We start from the raw sequence: 15,108 nt of genomic DNA, 5'->3' as shown, positions 1-15,108 counted from the left end.
TTAAAGTCATGATATGACTATATATGATATTTGGATATAAAATATAAAGTTTGGGAAAAATCGGATTTAAGTTGCGGAAAAATCGAGCTAAGATTTGCCTTGTAACGAGCTGTTTTGAGAAATTAAATTCGTAAGCTTTATGATGTCATTTTAGAACATATATCATACCAAAATGAAGGTATTTGAACCTAGTTTCCAACGGTCCAAACCATTTATTCATATGATATCGGGGGTAGAGAAATATGGATTTTTAAAGTAGGGTCGCCAAGTCACGTCGTCGCACTTTAGAGAAACTGTCAGGTTTATAGACTAGGTTGCGAGGCAATTTTCTCCCAATATATTGAAAGTTACAGGGAGATATTTATATGGAATTAAATCCCCATTTATATAATTTCTAACTCTGCAAACCGTTCGTCAATACGACATCGGTGTAGAGAGATATTTACGTTTTTGTGAGGCTGCGTAGGAAGCCCCTATGGGACCCACTTGGTCGGGTCCCGACCTTCACTTATTCTTATATCGTTTTTGGGATGAGCTTTGCTCATTTTTCGTCCTCTTTCCAACCTCACACTCTCCAAACCCTCCCAAACATTTCCCAAAAGGCTCCAAACAAATTCCAAAGAAATACACCATAATCAAATATCAAAGTTAGCCTAGTTGAAGAAGACAACCTCTATGGTGTTGTGATGTGATTAAGAGTTCTTGTAAGCTAAGGGAAGCTTTGGTTCGAGATTTTCCATATTGTTTAAGGTATGTATAACACCCTATTTGTTGTGATTAATCTTATATATGTGTTGGTTAAGTTATTTGGATGAAGATTACAAGATAACACTTGAAAGGGGAAGTGATGTTGTTATTTTTTGTTATGGCTGGAAAATGGCGAAAATAAATTTATTATAATATGGTTTATGTTGTTACGCATGTATATATGTTGATCAAGTGAATTAATGAAAGAAACATGAAACTTGAGATTGCAAGTGAAGATTAGCTTAAGTCACTTCTATGGTGACATTGAGGGATGTTATAAGCTAAATGTATTCCAATTGGTATACGTATTCCAATTGGAGCTTGCCGCTCGTCGTGAAGTAGTTATGACTTGTTATTGTTATATGGTGTCTTGTTATTGATAATTATATATTTCTGGATTGCTTTGGTCATTGTTGTTGGTACATGGTATTGTAGGAGGCTCTTGTTACAGGGGAGATGCTGCCCAAATTTACGTAAACAAACTACTAGTTTAAGTTGCGAACTTAGCCTTTACTCAACACTGATTTTGAATCTCCTTATGTTATAGTAGACTGAGTTGAGTTGCTTGAAGAATTGCTTTGAAGATATTAATGACTCAAAGGAGTTAAGGTATGTTAAGTATATCCCTTCTTTCCTTTTGGCATGATCCATACGATACAAACGAAACGAGCAAACGCGTAACTTTCATAAATGCCTCTTTTCATAGAAGCGCTAGGAGTGCATATGTTGTAGATTCCACATGTGTTATTATTATATCTTTTGTTCATGGGTGTCAAAAAAATAGGTAAGTTGATAAAGTTTATCCGAGAGATCTTATTGACTTACTTCATTATGCATTCCATTCATTTATACATGTACATTGACCCATGACCAGATGGCGTTATATACGCATATATTATATGTATATGGGATATGGGGAGGGTTATGGCGTTATATACGTACCACCACCTGATCAGCTAGACTACGTTGATGATTTCGCCCACAGAGGCTGATATGATATGATGAGATGCCCTCAGAGACTTAATGATGTTATGTACGCACATAACTATGCATGATGTGACATTTATACGCACATGCATGGCACTATAAACGTTTCATGATTCATAGAGTTGTTCAGACTTACGGGCTGAGATATTTACTTCATGTTTCTTTCATATCTTTTATATACTACTTTCATGCCTTACATGCCCGTAGGTCCCGATAGATAGGTTGAGAGTCCTCCTAGTAGGCTATCAGCTCAGTGGAAGGTGTTGGAGCACTCCACTTGCTCCGGAGTTGCCTATTTAGTCAGTATGATTTGGACATGTATTGATTGGTATGACAGAACTTGTCCCGACCATTATGACGTATATGTACTCGTAGAGGCTTGTAGACATATCCCATGTATATGGATACTTGTATGGCCTTGTCGGCCTATGTTTTGAGTGTACAAATGATCATGTCGGTCTTATAGGCCCGTATGCCACATGTATAAGTTTCTATATCATGTTGGGTTGTCCTATCTAGTATTCCCATATATTTTATTCTAGTTATTTCATGACGTTATTTCTGGCCCATTTACCCATGATGATATGATAAGAAAGATACGTTATGTTGGTGCTCGATTAGGTAAGGCATCGGGTTCCCCTCGCGGTCCATTGGTTTGGGTCGTGACAACAATTTTAATTTGAACACCAATTGTGCAACATGAAAGGAAATTGCTAAGTTAAAACGATTGAAATTCATTGATGAATTTCATTAAAACTCTATACAACAAGAAAGCATAAAAAACAGAGAACATCAAATGAAGAAAAATTGGAGAGAAAAATAGAGAAGGAGAGTAGAGAGAGAGAGAGAGAGAGAGAGAGTGGGCAAGTATAAAGGGATAAGGAAATAACTGATATTCCTTATTCAATTCCTAATATAAAAGGATACTCATTTAAAACTTATTTGTATATAATTGGTAAATTGTATATGGTCATGTAATTAAATTGAAACTTGATTAGGGTGGGGGAGGGTAATAAAGTTTCAAATAATGTATAGGAAGGTAAAAATCTCAACAAACAATGAGGTTGATCTTTACATAAATAGCCGGTCCAATTCACTTTTTTACTTTTTTGGTAAGTATACATAGATTATACGATTATACACATATTATATATGTTTCTATTTTAGGTAAAAAAAATTATATTTTTTATTGAACCCTAATGTCTTATACAAAATTGTTTCCTAATGATTGGGGTATAAGTGAACAAAAAATGAGGTTGATCTTTACATAAATAGCCGGTCCAATTCACTTTTTACTTTTCTGATCAGTATACATAGATTATATGATGATTATAGGATTATACATGGATTATACATATATTATACATTCGCTGATTATTTTAAGTTTAAACACTTGGATTGACGACTATTTAAGCTAATTTTCATTAAAAAAAATATGTTTAGCTCAACTTGTCCAAATCTGGATAGGTTAGATGCATTGTTTTTTTGGGGGCTAAATTTGACTCTTTAGTAGTTCATAGATAACTCTTCTTCAACTCTACTAAAATCGCTTTACTTAAAAAGGAGATTAACAGTTCTTGCAATTCGTTTAGACCAAATATTAGTTTCTTTTTTGGTGTATTTTTTAGTACGTTTTCTAAAGATGGGTTGTGATGCAAAATTCTCAATTTAATCACTTGTACTACTAATACTATGGAAAATCTTTAGTTTCGTCATAGTCAATTATTAGCTAATAGTTCAAAAATTCAAATTGCTATCCTATTAATAATGTTTGACTAAATATCATAAGCCTCGATCATCTATTAAACACAACAATAATCCACCATCCAAGATTACAACGAAGGAGAATAACTAGATTAACTTAGCTTTTAAAATGATTATACGGTAAAAATAACAATTCAAAACAAACAATAAGTTGCAATCACATTATTAGTGATGGCATAACCCAAGTTGGTGGGCAAATAAGACTTACTGACAATCCAGAATAAAATGATTCAATTTTTTCATCTTCTATATTGTAAGCGCCCATATCTCTTCCAACCCCTCTTTCCACATTTCTAACATACTCTAACCAATCATCAGTAAAATATATGTGATTAGGTTTGATTCCTGAAAACTTAGAAGAGTCAATGCAACTTGCTCCATTGCGACCCAAAAAAAATTGATGAATCTCCCAAGGTTTTAATATCCTCGTCTTTGAATTTACCTTTGGTTATATCTAATTCAGATATTTTAAATTTAAAGCTCTTAAAAGTACCGTTTGGATCATCACGTATGCTTTTGATTGCATATCGAGTAACAAGTAATAGTGCACCAGATAACTCAACTAGGTAGAACTGAACTGAAGGCGGTTTAAACATATCATCTTCAAGCTCAGCAAGCAAGCATGTTTGTATACTTGGTTGAGTAATGTTAGGCCCTGCAATATCATAAACCCATACTTCGCCACAGTAACTCACGGAATAAAATTGGCCCTTACAAAAAATTATATTGCAGACTCCACCATCAGTAACAACATCAATCTCCGTCCAATTAAGATCTCCGGGTCGCCAAAAAGCCAAAGAAGAACCTCCTCCATAATAGTGCACCAACAACGTATAATCTGATGTAAGAGATGGATTTGCAGATAAGATAGCTTTGTCTATGCAGTGCCAACGCTTTCCTTCACGTGGTATTTCGAGATAATCGAGACCATGAAAAGACAGTAAATCTTTTCGGGAGGGAAGCTGTATTTTTATTCGAGAAAAAGGATGCAACAAGTTCATCTCCCCCGTATTATTTGCCACAGTGCAAAGCCATCCCACATATGGTAAACACTCTCGTCCTCTAGCTTCCGGGAGAAATATGCGTGAAACTTTCTTCTTGGAAAGAGAGTAAAATTCTCGATAATCGTCATCTTTGGCACCCAACATAAGCAATGGGACTTGGGGCGAAAGCACATCAAAATTTTGCTTTGAAGCAGCAGTTCGCCATGAGGTATAAACGGCACCAAAAGCAATGAAATCTTCAATCACTTTAACACGCTTTGCAATCTCAGTAATCAGATCGATGGGCAACTCTGCCCAGTTCACCATAGTGTTGAGGATGTGAGGCTTCTCTATTTCTAGGGCAAGGAAAAAGAACCGCTTCCATAGCAAGACAAAAGAATATAAGGACATTTATATAGGCGAGCAAGCAAATTCCTATATTGATATGGATTTTGAATATGAAATAGGGCTTTTTTTACAGGCTTATCCTTTTCTAACTTTATTTTAAAAAATATCATCATTTATTGTTTATTCCATAAAGATTTTTTTTTATTATTAACATATTATAAAAATTAAGCTCAACATTTAATAAGTTAACTGACTCACGAATAACAAGAAGTACTTTTTTTGTCCATCTCCATTCTCCCTTTCCAACATTCATCTTCTTCACTCCATTTTTGAAAATTTGATGCATATGTGAATGCCACCTAAATTCAAGATATATTGATTTATATGTCTTTTATACTTTGTATATCAAGTATCACTTTAATGCAAAATGTATTTTTATGTATATAATTGTTGTATATTTATTTGTGAAGTGCCATTTTATTTTAAGATGTATTTTTAATGTATATTTCAAATATATTTTATATGTCAAGTACCATTTTAATCTAGGATATATTTTTTATGTATATTATTTTGTACATTTATATGTCATCTTAATTAAATTTAAGATATATTTTTTTTATGTATATTTCATATGTCTAAGTGTCATCTTAATTGAAGATGTATTTTTTGTATATTTTATATATTTTAATTCAATGTATATTTTTTATATATACGTTTTGTATATATTAACATATATTATTATCGAAGTAAGATCTTTATGTTAAGAAATGAAGAAAGAAGGAAGAGAAAAACTTAAGAAAAATAATTAAAAAGAAAACGAATGAAATAAATTCAGAAAATATATTGGCTTCAACAGAAAATAAAATTAAGAAGATGAAGAAAAAGAAGGAAAGCTAATAGATAAAGAGAAAAAAAAGCATGATTTTTATACAAAGAATTATTGACTTTCCATTCAAATTGCTTATGTTTAGGGATTAATAATTAATATTACTATTTTAATGGAACCGTGTGCTACAAATATAAATATTTTCCTGTGACAACTGTAATATTGAGTTTCCTGTTAAGAATTTGTTATATTTCTTTTAAACTGTGACAATTACGTAAAGTTGCCCTTCTGAATATCAATGACAAGCCCAAATTATTTCTCATTTAGGAACTAGGAATTGGACTCGGCGTGCAAGTAAAATCCTATATTGACAAGGATTTTGCCGATGACAAGCCCAAAATATTCGGAACTAGTTGGATATGGAGTCGAATTGTACAACTAGTAGGATAAAGTTCACCATTAGCCGATTTTAGAGTATGGGTAGCTATTTTTTATGCTTTTCAAAAAATATTGTTGCTTCTACTTAAAAATATTTTTTTATCCTTAGAAACTTGGCCAAACACCACAACTTTGAAAAAAAAAGTGCTTTTGGCCTTATTGGCCAAAGACTATAGTAATGAGTATTGTTAATTACATTTGAATTCGCGGCTATCTTACAATTACCAATTCGAAAATGGGCTAACTCGTGCAATGTTTACTTGAGACTATGAATCGTGGCGCAAAGGTCTAACATGAGTTGCGACGGCTCACATAATTATCATTAGAATTGAGAAATGTATATTTTTAACCGCCTCCAAAACTAATAGCCGACAGTATATATTTTTTGTATATATGCGTGTTATATACAAAAAATATACATACTTTATATAATTTTCAGAGCAAATACATTAATTTCGGCCGGCCATTTTGTATTTTGCCTTAAATCACACAACCCAAAACATGGTATATCTACTTGCATTCTAGCTCGGTCCGATAAGGAAAAGGGAAAACAAAAATCCACTTAGAATTGGGTAAAAATTACAAATTATGAACACCCATTCACTCACGAGTTCACTTGAACAAAAATCATCTAAATCCGATGTCAAATTCCCATTCAAATCTCAGATTTTCGATTAGGGAAACCTTTTCCCCCATTTCAAAACTTCTACTCTTAAATTCCTTAATTAGACGAGAAAAATAATGATAGATTAATGTATTATGCTCAAAATAGAGTTAGAATTAGTTACCCAATAGTTCTCCTTCAAAATCTCTCGAGAAATAATCTCCCACCGAGCTCTAAATCGAATTTTGTGTTATGAAATTTCAAACCCTCGAAATCCCCTTTTCTTCCCAGCGATCCTCGCATCTGCGCTCATGGGGCCGCATCTGCGGAAAAATCATTGCATGTGCGAAGGTCACTTATCCGTGCTGGGGCTGCATCTGTGGGCATTTCTCGCACCTGCGGTCCAAACGACGCATCTGCGCATTTCAATAAAGCAGCTAGGCTCCTCACCTTCGTCCTCCTTTCCGCAGGTGCGAAACACCAGAACCAGCAAAGGCACCAGATTTTTCCTAAGTCCAAATTCATTCCGTTAAGCATCGAAAACACACCCGAGGCCCCCGGGACCTCAACCAATCCTAAAATACCATACGAACTTAGTCGAGCCTTCAAACCACATCGAACAATACCAAAATCATAAATTAAGTACGGATTCAAGCCTAAGGATTTAGAATTTTCCAAATTCTATAAATGACGCTGAACCACATCAAATCTAGTCCGAATGGCCTCAAATTTTATACACATGTCACAAATAACACTACGAACCTACAGCCACTTTCGGAATTCCATTCCGAGCTCGATATAAAAATTTCTACTATCGGCCGAAATCGCCGAAAAACTAACTTTCGCCAATTCAAGCCTAAATCTACTACAGACCTCCAAAACACATTCCGGACGCGCTCCTAACCCCAAAATCACTCAACGGAGCTAACCGAGTAGACAAAATTCTATTACGGATCCGTCTTCACATAGTTACGACTACGGTCCAAACTTTAAGGCTTAAATTCACAACTAGGGACTTAGTGTCCCAAAACTCTCTGAATTCCATAACCAATCACTCCGGCAAGTCCCAATAGCGGAAACAAACACGGGGAAAACAATTATTAGGGGATTGAGGTTCAAAATTTTAAAATGACTGGCCGAGTCGTTACACTGCGGCTCCTGCACCTGCGTCCTCCCTTCCATAGGTGCGAAACACCAGAACCAGCAAAGGCACCAGATTTTTCCTACGTCCAAATTCATTCTGTTAAGCATCCGAAACACACCCGAGGCCCCCAGAATCTCAACCAAATATACAAACCAATCCTAAAACACCATACGAACTTAGTCGAGCCTTCAAACCACATCGAACAACACCAAAATCATGAATTGAGCACATATTCAAGCCTAAGGATTTATAATTTTTCAAATTCTACAAACGACGCCGAACCACATCAAATCTAGTCCGAATGACCTCAAATTTTACACACATGTCACAAATGACACTACGAACCTACAACCATTTTCGGAATTCCATTCCGAGCTCGATATAAAAGTTTCCACTATCGGCCGAAATCGCCGAAAAACTAACTTTCGCCAATTCAGGCCTAAATCTACTACAGACCTCCAAAACACATTCCAGACGCTCTCCTAACCCCAAAATCACTCAACGGAGTTAATGGAGTCGACAGAATTCTATTCCGGATCCGTCTTCATATAGTTCTGACTACGGTCTAAACTCTAAGGCTTAAACTCACAACTAGGGACTAAGTGTCCCAAAACGCGCTGAATTCCATAACCAACCATTCCGACAAGTCCTAATAGCGGAAACAAACGTGGGGGAAATAGTTATTAGGGGATTAGGGCTCAAATTATAAAAACGATCGGCCGAGTCGTTACATCCTCCCCCTCTAAAAATAATCGTTCGTCCTCGAACGAGTATAAAGACATACCTGAAACTGTGAAAAGATGATGGTACTGGCTGCGCATATCCTGCTCGGTCTCCCAAGTCACCTCCTCGACCGACTGACCCCTACACTGGATCTTTACTGAAGCAATATTCTTTGACCTGAGCTTTCTGACCTATCTGTCCAAATGGCTACTGGCTCCTCAAAGTAAGATAGATCCTTGTCCAATCGGACTGAGCTGAAATCCAATACATGAGTCGGATAACCGTGATACTTCCGGAGCATAGACACGTGGAATACTGGGTGAACTCCTGCTAGGCTGGGAGGCAAGGCAAGCTCATAAGCAACCTCCCCAACTCGTCGTAATATCTCAAAAGGACCAATGAACCTCGGGCTCACCTTGCCCTTCTTCCCGAATCTCATGACGCCCTTCATAGGCGATACCCGAAGCAAGACCCGCTCACCAACCATAAATGCCAAATCACAAACCTTCCGGTCCGCATAACTCTTCTGCCTGGACTGGGCTGTGCGAAGTCTCTCCTGAATCACCTTCACCTTATCCAGGGCATCCTGGACCAAACCTGTACCCAACAATCGGGTCTCGCCCGGCTCAAACCATCCCACTGGGGACCGGCACCGCCTACCATACAAAGCCTTATACGGTGCCATCTGAATGCTGGACTAGTAACTGTTGTTGTAAGAAAACTCTGCAAGTGGCAAGTATTGGTCCCATGACCCTCCGAACTCCATCACACAGGCACAGAGCATATCCTCAAGAATCTGAATCGTGCACTCGGACTGCCCGTCCATATGAGGGTGAAAGGTGGTGCTCAGCTCCACTCTAGTACCCAACTCCTATTGTACGGCTCTCCAAAACCGTAATGTGAACTGTGTACCTATGTCTGAAATGATGGATACTGGAATACCATGAAGGCGGACAATCTCTCTGATATAAATCTCACCCAACCTCTTAGAAGAATAAGTGGTCAACACTGGAATAAAATGAGCTGACTTGGTTAGCCGATCCATGATCACCCAAATAGCATCGAACTTTCTCAAAGTCCGTGGAAGTCCAACTACAAAGTCCATGGTGATCCGTTCCCACTTCCACTCAGGGATCTCTAACCACTGAAGTAATCCACTTGGCCTCTAGTGCTCATATTTGACCTGCTGACAGTTGAGACACTTGGCCACAAACCCAACTATATCCTTCTTCATCCTCCTCCACCAGTAGTGCTGTCTCAAATCCTAGTACATTTTCGTGGAACCAGGATGAATGGAGTACCGCGAGCTGTGGGCCTCCTCGAGAATCAACTCCCGAAGCCCATCTACGTTGGGCACATAGATCCGGCCATGCATCCTCATCACACCGTCATCACCAATAGTTACATCTCTAGCATCACCTCGCCAAACCCTGTCCTGAAGAACTAGAATATGAGGATCATCATATTGGCGCTCCCTGATACGGTCATAAATAGAAGACCGAGCAACCACACAAGTTAATACCCGGTTAGGCTCTGAAATTTTCAATCTCACGAACTTGTTGGCTAAGGGCCTCTCAACTGCCGGAAGATATGCCAAACTCCCCAAACTCTCTGCCCGACAACTCAAGGCGTCAGCCACTACATTGGCCTTCCCCAGGTGGTACAATATAGTGATATCATAATCTTTAAGTAGCTCCAACCACCTCCTCTGACGCAAATTAAGGTACTTCTGCTTACGTCCGCAGATCTTCGGAGTCCCCTTCTACTCCCTCGCCTAAAGACTTTCTTTATTATCTTTAGACTTTTGTATAGATCTACATAGATTATAGCAGCTTGTGACTTAGTGATATTCCGGATCTTGAGAAATTATTTTGTATATGCCGAGTGGTACTACTCTTGGCTATTCATAATATGTTGTTTATCTTTAAAATATTGTGTTTTCTTTACATTTCTTTTGTAATATTAGGCTTACCTAGTCGTAAAGACTAAGTGCCATCATGACACCTTACTGATGGTTAGTTTGGGTCGTGACAATATGACTAAAACATCAGGAGAAAATAAAGATAGAATTGATTAAAAACTTAGCAGGCGTTTGGACATAAAAATTATATTTTTTGAAAAAAGAAAATCAATAGTTCTTGCAATTCGTTTAGACCAAGGACCCGTTTGGTCATAGATTTTGCCAAAATAAACTTGAGTTTTATTTGACAAACACATGTTTGGCCATAAATTTTACCTACATTTTGGCCAAATCCCAAATCCCAAAACCAGCTCAATGGGCCAAAATATCACTATTCGTTTCTTTTTTGGTGTGTATTTCAGTACTTCTTCAAAAGATAGGTTGTGATGCAAAATTCTCAGTTCAATCACTTGTACTACTAATGTTATGGAGAATCTTTAGTTTCGTCATCGTCAATTATTAGCTAATAGTTCAAAAATTGAAATTGCTATCGTATTAATAATGTTTGACTCAAAAGAGAAAAGGAGATCGTACTTATAGACTTTATTTCCTTAACAATTTGACCAATGTAACAAATGCAAAACACCAAAACCCCACACATCTCTCAAAAAAAAGAATTGTACCAATTATACTCATATATTGCTAAAGATTTTGTTAAGTGGTGTTAAAATATAAAAATTAAACACACAAAAGATTAAGAAGATTCAACATATAGTATATACACATTAAAGTTTTTACTTAATTGCTCAGTGTAATTTTCGCCATTGGTAGCACATAGGTGTGTGCAAAGAATTTGGCAATTAGCTACATGTTGCAATATTTACACTACAATATTGTACTTAAGCGGGGAAAAGATGAGTTGGGGTGGCAAATGGGTGGGTCGGGTTCAATATGAACGTGTCGAAAACAAGTAATTTTAAAAATGGGTAAATTATCCGACCTGATCCATATTTAATACTGATAAAAAACGAATTATCCGGCGAATAATATTCTTTTGGGAGAATTCTAGTCTTCCAAACTTGAGGAACCCTCAATTTGAGTCTTTACAAATATAAAAGTTAACCCATTAGTTATCCATTTTCTAAGTGGATAATATGGTTCTTATCCATATTCGACTCGTTGTTAAAAAGTTCATTATCCAACTCATTTTTTAATAGATAATATGGGTGAATAACTGTTTTCTTTTAACCATTTTGCCACCTCTAAGTACAAGCCCGACATTTCAAACCTGAGCAGTGAATCCATTAATTTGATAAGAATTAGGTAATGAGTTTTACTCGGATGCACGAAGTTTAAAAGATGAATATGGCTATGGTTTTTACAACATGGCAAGAGTATCAAGAAATGGGCAAAGAAAACTCTAATTTTGCCAAACGAAGTACTCAATTACCCTGTCTCTAAATATGTGAGTGTACAATAGTTTTGGTCATATAGGTGCCTTGCATTCTGTGCTAGACAGGGAGAGATTGTTTAACTTAGAATGTATAGCTTCAAAATTCAATACATAACACATATCTTCAAAAATAGGGTTATCATTAAATCATAGTCAATTAATACATATTCTCATCTTAATCGATCATTTAACCATGATAATTAGTATAATTTGGAGTAAACACTCAATACCGGTAACTTTTTACCGTGCGAAGAATAAAATGGGAAATATACGTAAGAAACCAAACAAATATACGTAAGAAACCAAACATTTAAAAAGTTTTTAGACCAAATATTAGTTTTTGTGTGTGTGTGTATTTCAGTACTTCTATGAAGGTAGTAAAAATTTGTAGATATGTTCTCCTATTGATGCAAAATTCAAATGAAGCACTTGTACTACTACTACTACTACTACTATTACAGAGTTTCTTTTAGTTTTGTTATCATAAATTCTAAACTAATAGTTCAAAGATTCAAGATGTTATCCTATTAGCAATCTGCCAGAACGAGTTTTGTCATTGCAGACATATCACAGCTGCATTTCCTAGTTTTTGTGCTGTAACTGGAAATGAATACTGAAATTTACAAGGCTCTCCGAGTTATAATCGCAAAAATGCAACACACAAAGAATGCTATATCAATTATACAGTGCTAATAGGCACATAACGAGAATGTGTATAGGTCCAATTATCTGATGCTTGGAGCCAACATGTCCTGCAAGTTCATTGGGTAGCACATAGGTGTGTGCAAGCCGGACCATACATTGTCAGCAAGGATAGCGTTCACAGCATCAGTCGGGTGAAATTGATCCCACCAGATATGATTTGAGGCGTTACTGAACGCCATTTCAGGGGAAATGCACAAGATCCAGCCTTTGTATTTGCCTAAACCACAGCAAGCCTCATCTGTCACACTGAAACCTATAGTGAAAAATGCAAAAAAAATTAGATTGCATACATCTAACTGCGACGCGTCCTGTCAAATGACTCAATACAGATTATAGAGACCGCTCACCATAACGGTCATGATTCTGAATGATGTCTATTGACCCTTCAAATGCATCACAGAATATGACAGTGGCACCAACAAGTTCCTCATTAAGTTCAGCGACGATATATCTAACAACAAAGTTGAACTCCAGTATCATGTCGTTTATGGTTTTCACACACTGCCCATTCTTGCTATGGTATAGCCATAAGTTGTAAGGAGCACAGCCTATTGGAGCCAGTTCCATTACAACCACTTTTCTGACATTTGCATTGTACAAGTTCTGTGCCACCAATATATATATACATCGGATAAATTTATGAAGAAAAACTTCGAAAAGTATTGCTGACATATGATAGAAGAATCAAATATCAATAAACCTTTTTTTGCATGTTGAACTAAATAGTCTTGGAAACAATGTAAAGCCATAGGGGAGACTGAAGCATGTAATGTATGAGAGGGAGAAGAGCAACGAGAGCAAATAGAGAAATTTGTTGCTGTTTCTTCTAAAATGTGAATGGCTTAAGTGACATTAAAAGCAGACAAAACCATACTCTTCTTCCAATATTACTAAATCGAGTACTGAATTTCCCCGTCCCTATATATGTCAATGTGTAGCTTTCTTGGTTATATTGGTGTGTTACAATCTGTGCTACATAGGGAGACATTGTTTGACTTAGAACTCTAACAACAAACTATTGTGTTATAGCTGCAAAATTCAATACACCTAAAAGAAAAAAGTCGACGATATTATAGTATGATCACAAAAGACGATAAAAGGTGTTAAGATCATATATAACACTGCACCTTAATTTCCTGCTTCATTGTCTGTGCCAAAAACTGGTTAAAGCTCCAGGGTAAGTAAACAGATTGAACATCAGATACATTCCGGAGATAGTAAAGAATGTAGTCGTTGGCCCCGATTGAAATGTAGAACACAGAAGTTGACATCAGATCAGCTGTTGCTTCCTCACCAATAGTCATTATAAACTGCTGAATAGTGTCAGTGGCCTGCTCTATTTGCTGTGCAAGTGAGATATGCTGACCCTGCACAAATATTACTCATCTAGTTTAAATACTAATCTAAGCATTAAAATCAACAACTCACCATAAAATTAATCATAGTTACAGTGTATATGATTATTAAAACAAAAAGTATATATAATGAAAATGTACCAATTCAGAGCCGCTTGAGAAAATAATGCCAGCACCAGCAGAAGCATAATTAAAACCAAGAATCATGTCTTCAATTGAACCAGCCTGCCCTAGGTAACTTGGCACAAATGGTAATCCAAGACGCAATGCTGATATAATCAAATCAACAAAAAATGGAAAATTAGCAGTCTTAACCCAAAATTTCTTCAAAAAGATCAAGAATGTATCACTAAGATACCTTAGAAAAATTACAAACCAAGACTTTCCATAAACCATTTAATCAGGCAAGAAATTAACAGAAAAAGAACCATAAACCATTTAATTGAAAGTTCAATCATTTCCCTCACTTACAGTTAATCAAACACACATCAATCTCAAATCTCACTAACCCAATTGAAAAATTCTCAACCTTTTCACAAAATCTTACTAACCCAATAGAAACATTCTCAACTTTTCAAGAAATCCCACTAACCCAATTGAAAAGAATCTCAACAAGTTTTATACAAAGAAAAAAGTACCAAGAAATTGAAAAATAAAATTACCAAGATAATCGACAGGAATTCTTCCACTGCAGAAGCGTCCAGTAGGTTGATGTGTATTAGAATCACGTCCATAATGAAGCCTATCAGCACGAGCAAAAGTTCCAAGAAAATTGTTGGTACCACAATCAACTGACGAATCACCAATTATGAAAACAAGAAATTCCTTAGTAGGAGATGGTGGCCAAAAATAAAAAAACAGAATCATGGGTTATGAGAGCTATGTTTTTTTGGGTATACGAAAGAAATGGAGATAAACAGAATCTTGATTGCAGAGAAACCCATGAGCATTTCAATGCCCATAAAAAGTTTTGTGCGCGGCTTTGTCACCTTGGGTAGGGAACCGCAGGCTGCACAGAGGTTATCCGTGACTGTTGCAATTTGAGTGTGGATTGCCTCGTAATGCAGTTTAAGTTTTTCGAGTGACGTAAACGTCCTGTTACATTTGGGAACATCGCATTTGATGTTATCC

The 15,108-nt window shown here is 36.4% G+C and overlaps 2 protein-coding genes across 2 annotated transcripts; both read right to left on the bottom strand.

The window, feature by feature from the left end:
* Positions 1-3,655: 3,655 nt before the first annotated feature.
* LOC104089513 (putative F-box protein At5g55150) lies at positions 3,656-4,808 on the bottom strand. Its single transcript, XM_009594429.2, has 2 exons — positions 3,941-4,808; positions 3,656-3,843 (listed from the first exon to the last, which is right to left on the bottom strand). The coding sequence occupies exons 1-2, from the start codon at positions 4,806-4,808 to the stop codon at positions 3,656-3,658; spliced, it is 1,056 nt and encodes a 351-aa protein (XP_009592724.2).
* A 7,611-nt stretch (positions 4,809-12,419) lies between these two features.
* On the bottom strand, positions 12,420-14,844 carry LOC138898247 (GDSL esterase/lipase At5g08460-like). The gene is made up of 5 exons (XM_070184298.1): positions 14,640-14,844; positions 14,119-14,246; positions 13,750-13,989; positions 12,970-13,225; positions 12,420-12,875 (listed from the first exon to the last, which is right to left on the bottom strand). Exons 1-5 carry the CDS (start codon positions 14,842-14,844, stop codon positions 12,643-12,645), a joined length of 1,062 nt encoding a protein of 353 aa, XP_070040399.1. The 3' UTR covers positions 12,420-12,642.
* Between the last annotated feature and the right edge of the window lie 264 nt (positions 14,845-15,108).

The sequence above is a fragment of the Nicotiana tomentosiformis genome, chromosome 8, assembly GCF_000390325.3.
Source record: "Nicotiana tomentosiformis chromosome 8, ASM39032v3, whole genome shotgun sequence".
Classification (NCBI taxonomy): Eukaryota; Viridiplantae; Streptophyta; class Magnoliopsida; order Solanales; family Solanaceae; genus Nicotiana; species Nicotiana tomentosiformis.
The sequence above is the reverse complement of the archived record's forward strand: the minus strand, read 5'-3'. Positions and strand labels throughout refer to the sequence as shown.

Excerpts from the sequence above, each read along its gene's own strand:
- LOC138898247 (XM_070184298.1), bottom strand. The coding sequence starts at position 14,844 with ATGATTCTGTTTTTTTATTTTTGGCCACCATCTCCTACTAAGGAATTT. Across the intron at positions 14,247-14,639 it reads AATTCCTGTCGATTATCTTG|CATTGCGTCTTGGATTACCA; the intron begins GTAATTTTATTT and ends TGATTATATCAG. Across the intron at positions 13,226-13,749 it reads CAATGAAGCAGGAAATTAAG|AACTTGTACAATGCAAATGT; the intron begins GTGCAGTGTTAT and ends TTGGTGGCACAG.
- LOC104089513 (XM_009594429.2), bottom strand. The coding sequence starts at position 4,808 with ATGGTGAACTGGGCAGAGTTGCCCATCGATCTGATTACTGAGATTGCA. Across the intron at positions 3,844-3,940 it reads TGAATTAGATATAACCAAAG|GAATCAAACCTAATCACATA; the intron begins GTAAATTCAAAG and ends CTAAGTTTTCAG.